We start from the raw sequence: 19,299 nt of genomic DNA on the forward strand, positions 1-19,299 counted from the left end.
ACCCAGGCTTGATTCAATACTTGTAGCTTCTCTCTCCAATGCACACGGTTGAAAGAAGTTTACCTTGACTTGTTTGACAAAGGTGGTGTCTTACTGGTGAACACAAGCTCGTACAATTTTGTCTCAGCAGATTTTACGACTCCTTGTCTGATCTTGCTAATGTTCTCCACAGGGAGTACTAGGTTCTTTGGATCTAGTGTGAGCCCCCCTCAGTAAAAAACCATACACATCACATGTACACTTTCGTTCCCATCAACGGTATCCTGCAAGTAGTCTTCATTGTCTGCAGCACTTTGCACAAATGCACCACTTGCAATGTTCAAAGGAAGAATTGCTTGATAATATCCATCTTCCTCTTCAAATTGATTCAAACTCATATCTGGCCATTTTGTGTTGATCCGTTCACATTCGCAGTAGTTTATAAAGTGGCCATGTTGGTTTAACATAGTGATTATTTCCTTTCCCCTGCACCATGGTTTTCATAGCCAGTGTAAGGCCTACATTTTTCTGCATTTTCTTCCTGCCCCCAGAGTTACAAGATATATCTTGGCCGATAGCTAAAATATTTCCTGTCTCATTCTTCTTTACAACACTTTCATTCAAATCTTTGTGGTCGTCAATGGGCAGTCCCTCTCCTTCAAATGCTCTCCGAAATTGCAACAATCATCTTAAAAATTGCGGCAGTTTTTCAGGTACAACTTCTGTAGCCTTCTGTATATTTTAGTCAGGTACATTCAGTGGCTGTGTTTCAATTCCAGTGGCACCCTTCATTTCACTTGGAAGGATAATGGCTATGTGATACAGCACCTTGGCACAAGGGTTGGCCACTACCGGGACATTTCGAGAATCTTTTGTCGCTTCAGTTAGCTCTGCAACAAGGTTAATGATTTCCACAAGATTCAGTGAAGAACTGCAAACCATCATCAGTCCTCATCGCACCATTGGATGCATAAGGCATTGAACTGCAAACCAGTTTAGATTTATTTCTCTCATACTGTGGACGGAATTGTATCTTTTCAATGTATTGTTGAATTAATCTTCTTTTTAAGTTTTGAACTTTATACGTGTCAACCACGGCTTTCTTCATTCCAGAATCTGTAAGGTGACGTTTATACATACCTGACAGCATTGCCATGTCATAAGCTCTTCCCTCTTTAACCAGCTTTTGTGCAGTTTCGTCAATAAGTTTCAGAAACAAGCTGTCATACTCAGCCTAGATACCTTTGCCACCCCCAGTAGACTTAGATGATGATGCGGCAGCTGTATATCTTCGATAACAACCTCTGTGGTACTTGGCTTCCATAGCAACCAGATCCTCACCACAAATCCTCATCATCATCGTCTCGTCATTTCTGCATTTAGCGGCATTCATCAATGTGTCATAGACTTGCAAATTAGCAACCAGCATCAGATCCCTCTCTCCTTTACACTTAACCTGCTGGCACACCAGACGCAAGTTCCAATTCAAAGCCATGACTGAACTTCGTAGTATAACGGATGTTGAAGGCTGTGATACCAAAGAGTCATGTTGTGTGCTAGCGTGGTATTTAACATTCTCACTACTGGTGTAGGTGCTGTAGCAAGATTTATGCCACTTAACATTTTCAACTAAGAATGTGTTATTTTTGAGGTTACATGAAATGATTGTGTCTGAAAATGTCATCATTCCTTTGTTTGGCACATTCTATAAAGTTTTTAACAGATGACTCCATTCCATTTTGAAGTTTTTCGTTTTTCTTGACTGTTTGACATTTGATGCATTTGTCATAGTCGGAACTTAGTCTTGGTCTTTTAGAACTTAGCTTGATTCCTGGACCAGTTTGACTGGATGTCATCTCTTATTTGCTACAGGAAATAGACAATTGTTTAAATCCAAAGTTTTAAATGTTTCATTAAATACAATCATTTTTGGCCTCAAAAAAAGGCGATGGGAAATTAAAATGAAGAAACCTAAAGTTTTATTCTATTTCATTTCCATGTCTAAACACCACAAGCATTTCCCTTTGGTGGGATTTGACACATGGCTCACAGGCCTAACTTTGCTAACATCAATTGACGTGAACTGAGGATTTTTTAATCCACCCTTTTTGCCTTTTTGTTTCAAGTCATAAAAACGTTCAGTGATTTTTAAGTGACAAAAATGTGACCTTTCAATTTTTAATTTGAAAAGCTCACAATTTAAAAATGAATGGAGCTTTTTCGCACCTCTATTTCATTCAAGAATTTGTTGGGTTGCAGTTTGTACCACCCTCAAATCTGCTTTGAATTGGTTTCTTTTTTTCTTGCAGATGAAATCAGCAAGCTTTTATTTACAGCCATTTACTTATTTCTAATTCGTTGAGACCTCTTTTACCTCAACTAATTATTTATCTTTGTTATTGTTTAATGAAATAAAATGGATTCTATTTTTTTCATTGTTACTTTTCCATTGAAAGTGTATAAAGAGAGCACTTCCGTTAAAATTTACACCATTCTTCAAACAGTCCTTTTCTTCATTTAAAATTAAACTAGTTGTATCAGATTCTGTATTTTGTGTTATTGTATCTATTTTTTAAAAACAAGTATTGTGGTTTTCTTTGCTCAGCAGATGTGTTCTTTTATACTTCAAATTCTGTTACGACTACTTTCACCTCCTTTTTGAAACTCAGTTTCGAGATCCGATCCAACAGGCTGATTCAAATAACTTAAGTATTGAGAGAAAAAGCAAATTACAAGGTGTTCTGGCGAACACTTGTTCATTAACACTAACACCGTCTGTTGGGACGGGCGAACAAAACACTGCATGCTTGAATTCTTAACTAATTAAAATTCAAATCGGTCATATCAAAAAGGTAGTTGTCGCTCAGCAGTCACAGAGTTCGGAATAAAAACAATACATTTAGCCGCCGCGTTTTCATTTTGATTTTTGTAATAGTTGTAGAAATTCATATCGTCAAAACATAATTTGGTCCTTCAAGCCGGATGAATTACAGTTGATTCTTTGAATGGCGTCGAAAAAACGGGGTCGATGATGGATCCAAAACATCCTTGGAAATCAACAAAGAGGACATCGAAATGTGGACTTCGCAGCAAATCAAATATCTTCTTCAAAGAAGGGCAGCATTCAAAGGAGCCATAACGAAGAATTCAAAGAAGGCTAAAGATATTCTTAGCAAGAATGGTAGCAGAAAGGTGTTACAATCCGTAAAGGAATGAGATTTTCAAGCATTACAAGATGCAAGTAAAACAATACAAGACGTAATTGCTTTACAAAGCAATGATGTGACTAGGCAAGTAGAATCAGACAAATGGTTAGACAATTTACGGAGTGAAGTGGAGGACATCGTTGACTCTATTGAGGAGTATTTAGAAAGCCGTGCAGATGACTGCCATCAGTAATAGGAGAATTTTTCTTGGTCACTGATGTAGTTAGCGAAGTTGACGACAAGGAAAGTCGGAATTCGGAATCGTCTGATGATTCGCAAGTGGTCAATTCAGCACAGAAGTTCGTCAAATTATTGTCAAAATCTGCACAGTCCAAAGGGAATAAATCAGCTCCTAGATTAAGCAATAAAGATTTTGACTCGCAAGAGAAAGAAAGTGAAGACAAATTAGACAAAGACAATTTTGACTCGAAAGATTTTGACAGGTTATTCAAAGAATTCAAGAAACCCACTTTAACAATCCTCGGCGGAGATAAAGACCTTTATCACAATTGGAAAGTGCAATTTGAAATATTTGTGGATTGCATGAAAGTCCCAGTTAAAACCAAGATGATGATGATGTTGAAAACTTCTCTATCTGGGAAGCCATTACGAGTTGTTGAGCGGGTAGGCTACACATCTAGACAACATCAAACTGCCTTGGAGAAACTTGATCAGAAGTACGGAGGTGAAAAGTGACTTTTGCAAGGTTACCTCAAAGCCATTTTACGTGCATCTCCTGTCGAGGAGACTAACCTGAAGGAGTTGGAGATTTTCTCAGATCGTTTAACTGACGTTGTGGTTAAGCTTGAGGATAGCGACCAGCATCAAGGGCTAACAGGAGTAACTGCACCTTACATTGCGGTGCAACAAAAGTTACCAGGGTCTCTTCTTATTGCGTACCAAGAGTGGTTGCACAGGAAGCCCAGGAAGGATGGACTATCCGTATTTTCTAAATGGTTACGGAAGCAAGTTGTTTATCGTATGGACGTCGAAGAAGTTAAGGAGAGAACAAAGAAAAAGATAGAAGATAATATCGAGACAAAGAAACATGAGCACTAGAAAGGAGCAATTCACAACGTTACTAGTGAGCCCACACCCAAGTGTGTTGTCTGCCATGGACCTCTCCAAGTAACCTCACGCAAGAACTGGGGTGAAATTTCCATTGCGCATAGATGGGAAATCGCAAAAAAGAATGAACTTTGTTATCATTGTTTGAGATCAGGCCATCAAGGGAAGAATTGTCCAGAAAACAATTGCTGTGGTATCAATAATTGTAGAGGCACCCATCACTTCCATCTGCACTTCAAATGTCGATCTAATCCGCCTGAACGCGTAGACGCTGCTGTAAAAACAAGAAGTTGGCAAGCTTGCAAATAACATTTGGTCATCGGACAATTGTCTGGTAAATTTGAGGTTTGGACAGGTAAAAGCTTAGCCTGGTTGGACACTCTGACCGGGCATTTCTACTAAAGTGAAAAATATTGTCACTGAAAATCTGTGGCCGAATATGGGACAAGTTATTTTGTTATACTGCCACACAATACTACACAAAAAAGCTTTGTTATAGGTTTTGTTTTTTCCAATTCTGAGAATTTTATCACGCACAGTGCGTCGTCTCAAATGTTATGTCGAATTATAAACACATCACATCAGCACCACTATTCCTACGTGTTAATTTACGCATTTTGCGGTGGCGTTGTGAAAGATTGTGAAGCCCCATTTAGTCTGAATTACGTTCGTCTGAAAAACTACTAAAAACTGAGGTCTTATGTAATTACTTGTTGTTTGTTACCACCAAGTGTTGTGGAATTAATTTCCAGTTGTAATACATCGACCCGATGAAAATATTATGGAAATTGAATACACAGCCCAAATACTCACGTTTCGTTTATCTGAATGCAATCACTTTCAAAACTTTAAAACCTCTAAAACGTAACCAAATATTTTTCTAGTCCATATTATCAAAAATCAGTTTAAATTTTAACTCTTTATAGTTTTTTTTTACGTCTGTCAGTGTGGTTGAAATATAGATTCCGTACCACAGACATGTTTTTGTGAAAAGCGTGAATCTACAAATTAGCCATGCTTTATAGTCAAGAACACCTCCAATTCCACATTTGAAACAATTATACAAATTTTTCATTCAATTGACCCGGAAAACTTTCAGAGGAAACCTCCTTTCAGAAAAAGTTGAAGAATTCATTTCAGCCAATTTTCAAGTCTCTGAATGTTATTGTGAGGTTTTATACTGACAAGCTGTTCATGCAAGAGATTGCTTCATAGCTTTTCCCATTTTCCTTAGACGTTGTGGGAAACTTGTTACGTTGGAAACGCTTGTGTGACTTTTAAGCTTTTCAAATTTCCAACCCATATTCTGGTGAAGAGTCTGCACTGAAATATCAAAATGTCTCAAATGTCTCTTTTTAATTTCTAATGACAAACAATTTTTTTTGTCCGACCAGACTGGCTTTTTGTCAGGTCAAAACTTGTCCTTGTCCTGACAAAAGACCTGCCTACAGACAAAAATTATTTGCAGGCTTGGAAGCACCTACAGCAACTCTGAGTTTGCTAGCAATGTTGTATTGCAAACAGTTCCTGTTTGGCTTATAGGCTCACTGAATGAAATGTGTCAAGGCTTGTCTATTCCAGACTGGAATCAACACAAGGTCAAATGGGAACACCTTAAGAATATTACATTTCCTAAAGCCCCGGAAGGAAAACGATTGACATTCTGAGCAGATCAGACCATCCTGAACTCATGCTAACCTAGACAGAATGTTATGGTCCAATTGGAGCGCCAGTAGAAAGGAAAACGCCATTGGGGTGGACCTGTGTTGGACGTTTACCTGCCCTTTCTTCAGCAAAAAGGATTGCCTACGCCAGAACCTTTCAGATCCAGACCTTGTACAAGACCTGTCTCGATGAACAACTATGAGGCATGTGGGAGATCAACTCTCTTGGAGTTAGAAATTCAGTTGTCAATTAGTTGAATCAGGAGATCTTAGCTATGTCAAAGGTCGAAAAGTCAAGACAATGATTGGGGGCCGTTACAAAGTAGCCATTCTGTGGAAGGAAGAGTTCCCCTCTTTACATGATAATAGAGAAGAAGCAGAGATGGTGATGATGGTGGATCCCAGCAACCCACAAGAGCATTGGCCTTTGGGTCAAGTTCAAGAGGTTTTTCCTGACCCTGATGGGAAGGTCAGAGTTGTACACGTTAGACCAATCACAAAGTTGTGTCTGTTAGAAACATGAAGAGGACGAAAGGAACAGAACACAGTCCTGTTCAAGGGGAGGATGTTCCAGCAAACGCTTGTTCATTAACACTAACGCCGTCCGTTGGGAAAGGCAAACAAAACACTACATGCTTGAATTTAAGTCTTAACTAACTAATATCAGAAAGTTAGTTGTTGTTCGGACTAAAAACAATACATTTAGCCGTTGCGTTTTCGTTTCGATTTTTATAATAGTTGTAGAATTTCATATCGTCGAAATATTGGGGAGGTCTGGAACCTAGTATGTTCCCATGGTAACAAAACTGTTAACAATGTATTGCAGAGCACATTTAGTAGAATCGTACTGCAAAGAATGAAACATTTCTGATGCAAATTGGCTGAGATATCTTTCTTCATCATATTTTATCAAAATTTGGTTGATTGTATGACGTCGTCACTTGGCTAATTTACATATTTTAAAACCTTGAATATCTCTGGAACGAAAAGAGATATTTGAAAATAGTAAACAGCATTTTTCTCCTCATATAGGCTACTTGTTTATGTTTTAAAATGGCTTGGATAGGGAAGGTGCCATTTTAGTCATAGTACCACTGTAAGTTTGCAGTGACCATCACTGGTTTCTATGTGAAGAGTGAGGCCCGGTAGTGAAATTACATGAAAATGAATGTTTCTTCCAAAGAAAAAAGAAAACCTCAGTTGTTATTATCTTATCAGTCAAAGACTATCTGCACAGCCTTGGGCCATTGGATTTTTGAGGCAAAAAGTCTGGGCATTTTTTCTGTGCGAAGATTTTTTGGAGGAAATTTCCAAGCCCCCCACAAACAAAGATTTCGCTTTTGTGACAGTTCCCTTTTCCTTTATACTACAATGACACTTACAACGACACTTCTAAGACACCTTGCACATGCTCAGAAGCGAACAACAAACTTACGGACACACGATCTTAAAATATCGGGAAAAATGACAAGTAAATACAAGAGTGAAGGGAATTTCTCACATATAAAAAAAGCTCCTGATGACCTGTGTGATCTTGGCTTGATAGGAGTCACATAATGAGAAAAATTCAGAGATTTTCCCTTACGCGTCAATAAGTAATGTCAACATATTCAGAGAGTTGTAACCAAACAACTACCATGAAGCCAGCAAATTCTTGGGAAGAACATCTTGAAAATCTCATTTCATCACAGCACTTATACTGGAAAAGAAACAGCTTTTCGTTCAGAAATAGCAAAAGTGACCTCGAAGACACAAACACGCTCTTTCTAAGTGAGAAAAGAAATCAAAACGCTGTAATTTTCCGAGCACTATTCGCATACGTGTTGCCTGAATCGACTGGAACACATGGATGCTCTCAAGTCAATATGTTGTTTTCTATTATTCTGAACAGTTTATTGCGAATGTTACCCCATGTTTTCTAGGAGCCATACAGTTCTCATTCCGCTTGCTATGTATGGCTTTGCTCGTTCTCAAAAATGAATGCTAGTTTCTTAAGTCACTGCTGTCTGATCTGGAAACGTAAACAACACATATTTGGGACATTTGTTCAGATCAAGTAAGTTGCAGGGTAAACAATAAGTCCTTCCTCAAGCGTCTGAAACATTTGAAATGCTTGTTCAGGTTTAAACCTTTCAAATCGAAGCTATATGAAAATAACTTAAGCTCAAAACAACGAAATCCAAGTTTATAATAACTAAACAAGAGGTTAAACAAGATGGATTTTTATTAAACATACACCTTCAAATTTTCTTTGAACACATGCAGTCCACCTAATCAGTCCACCTAAAAAAATGAATATGTTGCGCTTTGTTCCAAAGGCAGGGAAATACAAGAAACAAAAACCTATATCTCGTATATTGCTGCTTTAAAGGCGGCGACGACAATATATTTGATACAAAAACTGTCAACTTGGCTGATATTTCGAGTTTTTCACCTTGCGTGATCAACTTGTTGTTACAAATAGTAGAGAGCGGGCCTACTTTGAGCAACAAATTTTGGCTTTGCTGCTCTTCCTCAAACTCAGAACTTGTTACGCATAAAATTTGCTCACATTTTGCGACAAGTTGAGGGTTTGTGTATCTCATGAAGCAGTCTCAAAGCTTACCACATGAAGCCTTCCATGTTGCGACAAAACTAATCTTGAATCCGGATAAAAAACAACAGGAGCTACCATTGGCTACAATGTAATAACCTGTAACCAATAACGACTTACATTACAATTTGCGACTACCATGAAGAAAAAAAATACAAGACCTAATTTCTAATGGGGATTGCTTCGCATCCGCATAAAAATATAATACATGTGTAAAATATGTGAGTTAGTCTTAATGTCATAGCATCAGAGAAAAAGAATATTTCTTAAATAGGGTTGCTATGGAAATACACAATTTAGAAATTAGCATACAAAAGATGGGAGTGGAGCTACCAGTTTTTCTTCATACTGCCTTAATTTGGTGAATACTCGGTTAAACATTGAAGTAGCCCCTCTAAAAATTGAAAACAGTGAGCTGTTTCATTAAGTACAATTTCCCGGGAGACATCCCTAATGAACTATTATGAATTTCCATGTGTATATTTCAATTTTACAACTCTTACACCTCCTAGACAACTCTCACAACCCTAGACAATGTGAGCGTATGAGGAAAGCAGCTATTTACAAAATATGTGTGATTCTTAGCATAGTCTCTATACAACTAGTGATGCAGAGTTACCCCTGACCCCCACATTAGCATTGCAAAAGCTTTCACACATGTAGGCTTTCAAACCCTCCCACTACAAACTGCCCATTTGAGAGTTTCCACTGCCACCCTAGCATTAACTACCAAGGTCCAAGGAATAATTCTACTTAAGTTAAAATTTGCCAGCTTTCCAAGTAAACAGGATGGCCATAGTCGGTCATGGGCACCTGGACTAAAGTTGCTGCTTCTTTTTCATCTTATACAGAATTTTATTTGTATACAGGATATTATGAACTATTTTATATCGCAACACGGATAATTTACCTTGTTTGTGACACGAAAAGGAAATGATTAGATTCTTTGTCTTTCTTGTTATGTAAAGCTGTGTTCCATGAGCCTACTGTCTGCGGTTGGAGGAGGGAAGTGCTGGTGATTGAGTTAAGTATTGTAAATTGTTTTCCATGTGAACTTTTCAATTGCAAGTGGTACGTATTCAATTGATGGTAGAAGGCATTCCTGTTTTAGCACAGTTTTCCATTTCTGTGGTATTGTAGATAGAAGGTTGTAATAGGGCAGAAAATTACTCTTGATGTTGTATTTCTGCATGAAAGTATTAAAATTGTGGAATAAGTAACATCTTTTGTTTACCTAGGCAGTTTAGTCAGCATTGACAGAGGTTCCAATGAAGATGTCAAGATTAAACAAAGCCAGAGTAGCTTTCAACATGATGAGGAAAGTGTGGTCCTCCCACATCATATCACAGAGCGTTGTTCACTTACACAGTTCACTGCCTCTTTTTTGATGATTTAACCATGTCATTCCCACACAAAATCCAACAAATAATTGTCTGCTGTCAGAATCCACAAAAATAATGTCATACAAACACGTCTATTAAAGCAATGAAGAATATTTCATTTCCGTGACAACTCACAAAGTGCTTCAATCACACCAGAACCATTTCACTCTGTAAACAAGTGCCCATTTATGCGTTTGAATATTCACATGTCCATATTGCAAAAATGTCCTCAAATTAACATCACACAGTACAGTACAAATCCCTTGCAAATATTGTTTCACTGTACAACATTAAATGCTGCGTGGTTCAAAGTTTGGTCAAGAAGTCCAAGTTGGTCCAAGTGGGAGCCTGGGTCACTGAGAAGTTGAAAAAAACACAAGTGAAGCAAGAACCATGCTCAACCCATGTTAAGTGTGGTTAAGAAAGAACCACTAAGATTAACAAGAACTCAAGGGGTTTCTAACACAGTAGATTTTGATAACCAATATCCATTTCAAAGCTAGTTAAAGTACTCCAAACAAAACAGAATATAGTGTGGAAATTAGGTTTTATACTGTCATGGCCACTTTAATATGGCCCCTCAAGTATGGCTGGCAGACACCAGTTTTTAATGTAAAAAATTGTAATTAAAAAAATTCCTGATAAAAAAAGCACTTCCCTGTCAAGATAAATACAAAATGTCAGATTCAGAAGCAGCCTCCAGCACGCCCTTACAGCTGTTCTTTTCATCTTGATGATGAAATTTTGCCTTTTTAGTAAAGGAAAACATCATTGAGATCAGAGACCTGAATTGTTTCTTCCAGCCTTAAGCTTCAGTGGTATTAACTCAGCTGTGATTTAATTTCATACTTTCCCTAACTTTTCTTCAAAATTGTCAATTTTCCCTGACTTCTCCCTGACCTTGAAGAATTTTTTCTCTGACCATTTCCTGACCTATATGTTTTTATAGCAATCTTGTCAAATTCATCATCATCATCGTCGTCATTTCTTATAGCCCCCAATGGGGCATGGAGCCGCAATCCTGTCAAATTAACACACTAATATTTCAAAATTCTACATTTTCCTAGGGTAATAATTTCCCATAAAAAGGTAAACAGTTCTATCTAAATCTCTAGGAGACCAACACTAAACATTACATTGTTAGAATGTTGCCTTATGCCTGTGCACAAAAGGGAGAAAGAAAATTGTAGGCGGTCTTTGAGGACAGAAAAATAGCAAGCAGTATAGTCTTAAAAAGGTGAACTTTCTGCACTCAAATCACTTGGCTGTGAACCAGATAGAATGAAAGCTCCTACCAGCTCCTCAATACTATCAGTTGCCATGGTAAATTTCCCACCATTGTCTTTACAATTTAATTTGTCATAAAATGTAGAGTCTCATCTGTTTTGAATTAAAGTACTTACCAGTGGTAAACATGTGGAGTCTGATATATGTTTCCCACTACTGGCTACGACTTCACTCATTGTAAGCTTTCTGCTGGAACCAGGCAAACTTGTAGAATGCTCAGTTAGGTTAGTTCTATAGCTGTTATCAGTATTTCTGTTGTCTTCTCCGAATGAAGAGACCTGATTGCCTTGTGAAGATGGATTGTTCAAGGGAACACATGCTCCATGAAGTAAAACATCTCCTTGTTGGAGCTCATCTTCAAAGTGTTCTTGTTTAGTATCCTGGAAATAAGAAAACATATAGCTACTAAAATCCACAGATGCACAAGTAAAGGAACTTCACAGAGTTGTAAGTCGGTATATAATAATAATGATGATCAACTTTATTTATTGAGGGTAGCACACAAAAGTAATCACAATCACAGGAATATTTGAAGAGGTTCTATACTACAAACCTTTAAGAAAATCTCTGCTAAAAATTCCTGTTTTTAAGAATTGCCATTAATGGAAGATATCAAAATGCGGCTGAAGACACTAAGAAAAGAGACATCCAAATATTTCTATTTAAAGTTTCTGGACATGCCACTAGATTGGCTTCTTGTTTGTTTATTCTGACCATGTGAACAGAGTCACTCATGCCAACCACTCATGCGTAAAAATCAAAAGTGTCAAGTTATCATTTGAAACTAACAAATGAAAATATCTTGTTACATTTACCTGCAACAAAAACAACTCAGCAGCATTCTCAATCATAACTAGCAGTCTGTAATTTCTTTGGTTTTGACAGAAAAAACCAGTTCAAATGAGTGACTCGGTATCAATTCCAAGCAACATTTCAACGAGAAGATAGTGTTACTCTGTGAACAGCATTACTTAATTGAAACTTGCATTCACAAACTGAAAAATTTTGCGCAAACATAGATGGTTTGGACTCAATTCTTTTTTCATGAAATGCACATCATGCAAATAGCACTGATGGGAGCCAGGTGAATACCATCACAAACAAAAGCCCCCCTCACCATCCCAATAGTACATTTTGCATTAAAACAATCCTTCCTGTCCTAGAGTTCACCAAGTTACCAAGTGGGTAAGACTCATTTCCTTCAAAATTTCCCAGGGCAAAGCCTTGATGACATGTTTGACTGTATTCCAAAGACTATGATTCTTTGGCTGATTATTGAATTCTGAACACTTTTGAAACTGATCCACAAAGTCCTGGGCTCAACCATAGTAAATGAAGTATCAGAAATGTCCAAAGAATACCTGTGTCTGTTTGTAGAAAAACAAAGATGGCCCTTCTAAAATCAGGATGAAATCTCCACACACGTGATTCACCTTAACATGCAGCAATTTGATTGGTTGTTTATAGTAGCTCCAATCTGATTGGTGTGACACATATACATCTCTCACTGATCCATTGATCCACAATAACATACCCCAGACCCGCCGACTAAGAGGTATTTTTTTACAAAAAAATAACTCAAAAAGAAAGGAAAAGCAAAACAAACAAAAACAAAAGAAAGTGACAAAACCAGGGCAAAAGCCTTGCCGGTTTTCTTTCCCTTTTCTTTTATTACAGGAAAAGGTATCATCATAGATGTTCTCGGACCAAAATTTGTTGGTTTATCAGCCTTGATGACTGGATTAGAATTATTTAAAACAAATTATTTTTGAACAAAGCAAGACCGTTTCTTAAGGAAGGAACTACATTTGTTGGCAGAGATTGCGATATATCTTTCAAGCTCTAATTTTTCCAGCTCAAGGGTGGTGAAATCCACAAATTGGTATCTCCTACTATTAAGGGAACAAATGTAGAGAGAGTATTTGTCAATAAGAATGAGGTGGTTAAGGGTTAAGCAAAATGAGTTAAAAACACCTAACATTATTTCATAACTGGAGAGAATGGGTTTTTCTTACAAAGAGAAGAATTAACCAATGTGTAAATTCTGACCAAAAGGACACTGCTAATGGACAATCAACAAAGAGATGTTCACTGGTTTCTTTAATGTTAGAACAAAAAGGTACTAAAGAAGAAAGAGCACCAGGAAGTCTTCTATTTTTGGGAGTACTTCGTTTGTTTTCCAGGACCATATGTAATATCTGGCAGCAAGGAAGTAAAAGTATTGCTTTGTGTTGGATACGGTGTCCGACCTCAGGCCAATTATTATATCAGGAGTAAAAATGTTGGATTTTAGTTTTATTTGGTTTTCGGCCAACCATTTTGTAAAGCCCTGCCAAAAACAAGACGTCTCGCTACACAACAAAAATAAATGAAAGAAATTCCTTGTCAGTTCTCCAAAAGGTACAAATATCATTTTCTCTAATTCCTATTTTTTTAAGAAAACCATTTGTCACTTAACATCTGTGAAGTAGTTTAAACTGAAAAATAATTAATTTGGTAGCTTTGGTGCTGCAGAAAGGGAGTTTGTAAGCCATCTCCCAATCAACTGTTTTGGAGCACTGAAGGCTGCAGTTGACACATCATTTCTCTTGGCTTTTCCTAGGGCTGCTCTGCTTAGCACTGACTAGCTTTTCGTATGCCAGTCTATTGGATTTAGGAGTGTTTATGAAGTTTTCTGTCAAAGTGCTGAAATTTCTGTGTTTTTCATTTTGGTTTTCTGTGACATTCCTTAACAATTTTATTTACGATACCACACCATGATAAACAAGAAAATTTGCTTTGACGTCGAAGCATTCCTTGAGTTCATTGAACGATAACAAGTTATCTGCCTCTTTCATTAAATGCCTGATGTTTTGTATTCCTTTGGAAGACAATGATTTGTAGTAGATAGGTTTATTTCCAATTCTCACAAGTGAATTTTGCCAAAGAGGTAAAGAGAGCAAATTTTTGGTGGAATTTATGTCATCGTCATAACTGATTTCTGACCAGATTTTTAGAATTTCTGTTGTAAAGACATCTGATATATGTATAAACTTTGCCCAATCATTTTTGTTGAGGTTACCCTTAAAGATAACAACACTGCCAAAAATCGTGTAATTCAGAATCAAAGAATAATTTCCATTTACCATGATTATCATTGTCTAAGTATTTTTTGACCCATGTTGATTTGAGCGCTTTATTAAAAGATTTAATGTTGATCATCCTTAAACCTCCATTTTTATAATCACTGATCATTACATCTCACTTAATTTTGTCCCCCCTTCCACTCCAGAGAAAGCTGTAGAACATGTTTTTAATCTCATCTAGAGTGGCATGATTTGTTGGCAGTGGTGACAGAATATAAACAAGCTGAGAGGCGATTAACCTTTTTAATACAACAATTTCCCCACCAGGCTTAGAAGACGGTATTCCCAGCAGCTTAAGCAATTTCTAACCTTTAGTAATTTTTCACTGTAGTTTGCTTTCATGCTGGCCAAGGGATCGGACGAAATCCAGACACCCAAGGCCTTAAGTTTGTCTGCAACCCATTTTAAATCTTATCGGGACATAATTTATCTTGACGCCCAGCGCAAGCCCCAATCCAGAGAATTTCTGTTTTCTTGTTGTTAAGCCACAAGCCAGATATCACACCGAAAAGCTCTAGGTCGAGCAAGGCAGATGTAAAGGGCTTTTTTGAGCCGTCTAAAATCATAGTAGTATCATCAACATATTGAGTAGTCTTGATTTCTTTTCCCCACACAGTTATCCCTTTCATATCTTTCTTTTCTCGTATTTTGTTGGCTAATATGTCTGCCCAAAAGGATGAAAATAAGGCGAAAGGGGATAACCTTGCCTGACTCCTCTTTCAGGGCTGAAGTAGTTGCTTGCCCATCCATTATTAAGGACGCAGCTTTCTATGTTATGGTAGCACAATTTGATCCAGCCTAATAATGACGATCCAAAATTGACTTAGGAGGACTCTATCCATCAAGTAATCCAGCAGACTTATGACTGCCCTAGGCTCACAGATTGAACTCAGCACCATAAGTTAAAAGCGGCAAGACTTTAAGGACTTATAATAATAATAATGATAATAATAATATTTATACAGGGGGCGATCTCACGTAAAGTGGTTTTCAGAATGGCCCTGTGGAAAATATTGTAAAAACGTAAAAGCTATACAAAACAACGCTACTTAAACGTAAAAGATACGATATAAATGAAATATGATAAATTTAAGGCATGCGTTCAAGATTCTTTTCAAAAAGTAAAATAGATTCATATATACATTTCGCCGATAAAAGTAAAATATAAACCTGTAAGGTAAAAAGCTGTTAAAATTGAGTCTTAACGTTTTCGATCTGTTTGATCATCATCAGATGATGAAAAAACAGATCGAAAACATGAAGACTCAATTTTAACAGCTTTTTTCCTTAAAGTTTTATAAAATAGATTCAGTTTCCTGTATTCCAAGACTTAAAAGGTTAAAATCAAGAGCTGCTTGGTATGTGATTTTTTGCTTTGCCCAGTCTGTTTTGGGAGCTGAAAGGTGCAGATTCTTGCGCTGGCGGGTATTATGATGGTGAATGGCATTATTTTGTCTAAAATTAAAATTAAAATCGATGATTTTATGAAGGCATCTAAAAATAAAAACATCTTGGTGAAGGTGCCGTCTGTGATCTGAGTGCTTTCATTCTAGTTCCTCAAGAGCTTCGGTGGCGGAGGAATATTTTGGTTTGTCTAAAATTAATTTCACTGCCTTGTTTTGTAGTACTTGGAGATCGTTCATCAGTTGAGTGTTGTTTTTGTCACTCCATATAATGTCACAATAGTCAAAAAGTGGAAGAGTTAGGGAGTGATAGATTGTTAGACAAGCATATAGTGGTAGAAGAGGCTTGATTCGTCTAAGAAGTCCAAGTCACTGGTTGGTCTTATTTACAATGTTTTTTATGTGCTCATTCCAAGACAGATCTTCTCTAAGTGTCACACCCAAGTATTTGAATGTATTGGCATTTTCAAGAGGGCTTTCATTGATCTTAATAGAAACAGTGTTTAAGGACTTTAGACGAAGAGCACTTCCAAATAAAACAAATCTTGATTTATTGCAATTAAGGGTGAGCAGATTAGGATGTAACCATTGTGAAACAGTTTTTAAGTCTATATTCAGATAGTCTCAACGTCCTGGGCTGTTTTGGCAGAAGAGTAAATTAGGGTGTCATCAGCATAGAGGATCATTTTGCAGTGTCTGAGACATTGGGGAAGGTCGTTGATGTAAATGATAAACAGTAGTGGTCCAAGTATGCTGCCCTGGGGTACTCCAACTGAGATAGGCTTGGGACATGAGAGACAATTTCCAATCAAGACAACCTGTTCACGAGCAGAGAGATAGGACTTCAACCAATCCATGGAATTGTTATCCAAACCTAGAGAGTTCAGTTTCTTGAGCAAAAGTTGGTGGTCGACTGTATCGAATGCCTTGCTGAGGTCGAGGAACACGGAACCAGTAACAAGCCCGTTCTCCATATTATCTAAAATAGTCTCAGTAAGATGAGCAAGGGTCACCTCAGTTGAAAGGTTTGGGCAAAAACCAAATTGTTCACGAGCAAGGAGTTTGTTCTCTTTGAGGAAGTTATATAGCTGAGTGTAAACGGCTTTCTTGATGGTCTTACTTAAAACTGGTAGGATTGTAATTGGTCTGTAAATACTTGCGTTAGTTCGGTCACCAGACCTAACTTAACTTAACTTTTCCCATTTTCCATATAGATGGAAAAACTGCTGATGAAAGTGACCTACTGAATAAAAAGGTAAGGCAGGGTGTGATGGCATCTGCAGATTCTTTAAGAAGTCAAGAACTTATCTTGTCGAGTCCAATTCTTTTCTTAGTTTTTAGCGAGGCAAGGTTTTTTGTGACAAATTGTTCCTGTATGTCAGAAATTTGAAGAAAAATGACAGCATTGTTTCACAAGAAGAATACCACCCAAAAGAGTTGCACTTATCTCTAAACGTGTTGGCTAGTTTCGTCCCAATGGATGTGAAGTAGTTGTTTAGGATGTTCGCAACTGGTTGAGGTTTGTTGTATAAAACTTCATCAGATGAGATACATGTGGGTGCACTTCCAGATTTGTTATCACGGGATGTTATTTCATTCAGGGTTTTCCAGAGACCAGCACTATTTCCTTTGTTGTTGTTAATACATTCTTGATAGTAGTTGGACTTAGCTTTTTTCACAGCTTCATTTGTCTTAAACCTGAGTTTGCAGTATGTGGACCTGTGAGCAGGAGATTTACACTTCATTGCTTTTTTGTGAAAAAGATCATGTTCTTGCATCAATTTAGAGAGTTCAGGAGTCCTCCATGGAGTCTTATTGCCTTTGACTCTTTGCTTTTTATTGGAGCATGTTGGTCAGCAATACTAGAGTAGATTGTACACCATGTATTAACAGCTTCATTGAAATCGTCAGTGCGATAGACAGGAGACCAGTCAGTTGTTCTAAGGTCATGAAGAACAAGTTCTTTATCATACTGTTTATATGAGTGGTACTTGATAGTTCGCAGAGCGATCTTTGTAACACCTGCTTTGATTGTGTAATACACCAGGGAATGATCGCTCATAGGTAAAGGAATCACACCTTTATTGACTACACAATGGCTGTTGCTCACAAAGATGAGGTAAATCAGTGATTCATTGTTAACAGTTACTCTGGTGGGACATTTGATGAGTTGATCCAGATTATGCAAATTTGCGAAGTTTTGAAGTTTTGATTTCAAGAGTAGATTTGCCTTTTGTTTGTTTCCATAATCAACATTCAAATCTCCCAGAATGATAAGTGCAATGTCATCCGATAGTTTTGATAACACAACAGTAAACACAGCGCCGGAGATGCTGTTAAGGAATCCTTATGCAGAAAAATACTCAAGATTGATAAGTAGATATAGAGACTAACGCAGGCCGATAGAAAACCATGGGCGACCGCCATCTTGACCATCTTAACTGCCATCTTAACTGCTTTTGTGTGGGTTTTGGCAAGACCACCTTTCTTGTCCTTTTCTAGATTACGTACTAAATTGAAATCACCACCTAAAATTATATCGTCACAACGAAAAACTTGCAAGTGGCTAAAGAAACTCTCAAAAGAGGCTGGGTCGTCATCATTTGGTGCGTAGATTGTGGCCAGAGTGAAATGCTTTTCATTTGTGTTAATAATTATCACAAATAATAAATCTGCCCTTGGGATCTGAATATGATCTTTCAATCTCAAAGGCAAAATTATTGTTAAAGAGAGTTGCGACTCCTCCACTGGTGCTAGAGCAGCAGCTAAACAAAGTTTTATAACCCCATTCAGATGACCAATTTGTAGTTGTGTTTTCAGAACAGTGCATTTTTTGAAGCAGATAAATTGAAAACTTTTTTGCCCTTAGCCAATTAAATGTTTCCTTTCTTTTCAGTCTCTCTCCTAAACCCCAAACATTAACTGAACATATTTTAAGATCCATTACTAGATAGTCTTATATTTTAAAAGAAATCTTTCTGGGTAAAAACCGTGCATTTGAAACCAGCTTGGATCGGGGCTAATGAAATTATAGTGGATCCGTACTTAAGCTTACGAGCTACACGTATAAACAAATAACACAAAAACATTAACATATAAGAAAATCCTTATCGTTAGACTGAAGTCCTGGCAGCCTTCATAGGTGTTAACATCCATTTTGAACTTGACAGGATTTCTATTGCCAATCAGGAATTTAGGTGTGCACATTGGAAATAGCTATTGATTTGAACTTCTTTTGACTATAGAAGATTTGCATAGAGAAAAAGTCATTATTTCAATGGCAAAAAGAACACATAGGCTTGCAAGTAAATAATATTAGGTTTAAGGTTGCTTAAGATACTCGGGAATACTTTTAGAGTCATATCTTCCATTATTTATGAAAAAAAATTGACCTTTTACTTTGGCATCGCTTAGACCATGTTCCTCACGAAATTTCATCATGGCTTTGATCAATACCTTCTGTTCCTCCTGGATAGCCCTGGTGTAATCTTCTGTGATGTATGCATCAGCATGTGTAATTATTATAGAATCTTTATGCTTACCTCTTACTAACCAAACTTTGTGTCGGTCTTTCCAGCAAACAAATCTTGCA

General features: G+C 37.3%; 1 protein-coding gene across 3 annotated transcripts in view; it reads right to left on the reverse strand.

Annotated features, from left to right (window-relative positions):
* Positions 1–19,299, reverse strand: part of LOC145479970 (fidgetin-like protein 1) — a 208,423-nt gene that overhangs the window by 159,670 nt on the left and 29,454 nt on the right. For all 3 annotated transcript variants that reach the window (XM_081458455.1, XM_081458456.1, XM_081458457.1), the window contains exon 5: positions 11,296–11,559. In XM_081458455.1, coding sequence (XP_081314581.1) covers positions 11,296–11,559 — 264 coding nt within the window. The remainder of the gene's footprint in view (positions 1–11,295; positions 11,560–19,299) is intronic.

Source organism: Orbicella franksi, chromosome 2 (assembly GCF_964199315.1).
Source record: "Orbicella franksi chromosome 2, jaOrbFran1.1, whole genome shotgun sequence".
Taxonomy (NCBI): domain Eukaryota; kingdom Metazoa; phylum Cnidaria; class Anthozoa; order Scleractinia; family Merulinidae; genus Orbicella; species Orbicella franksi.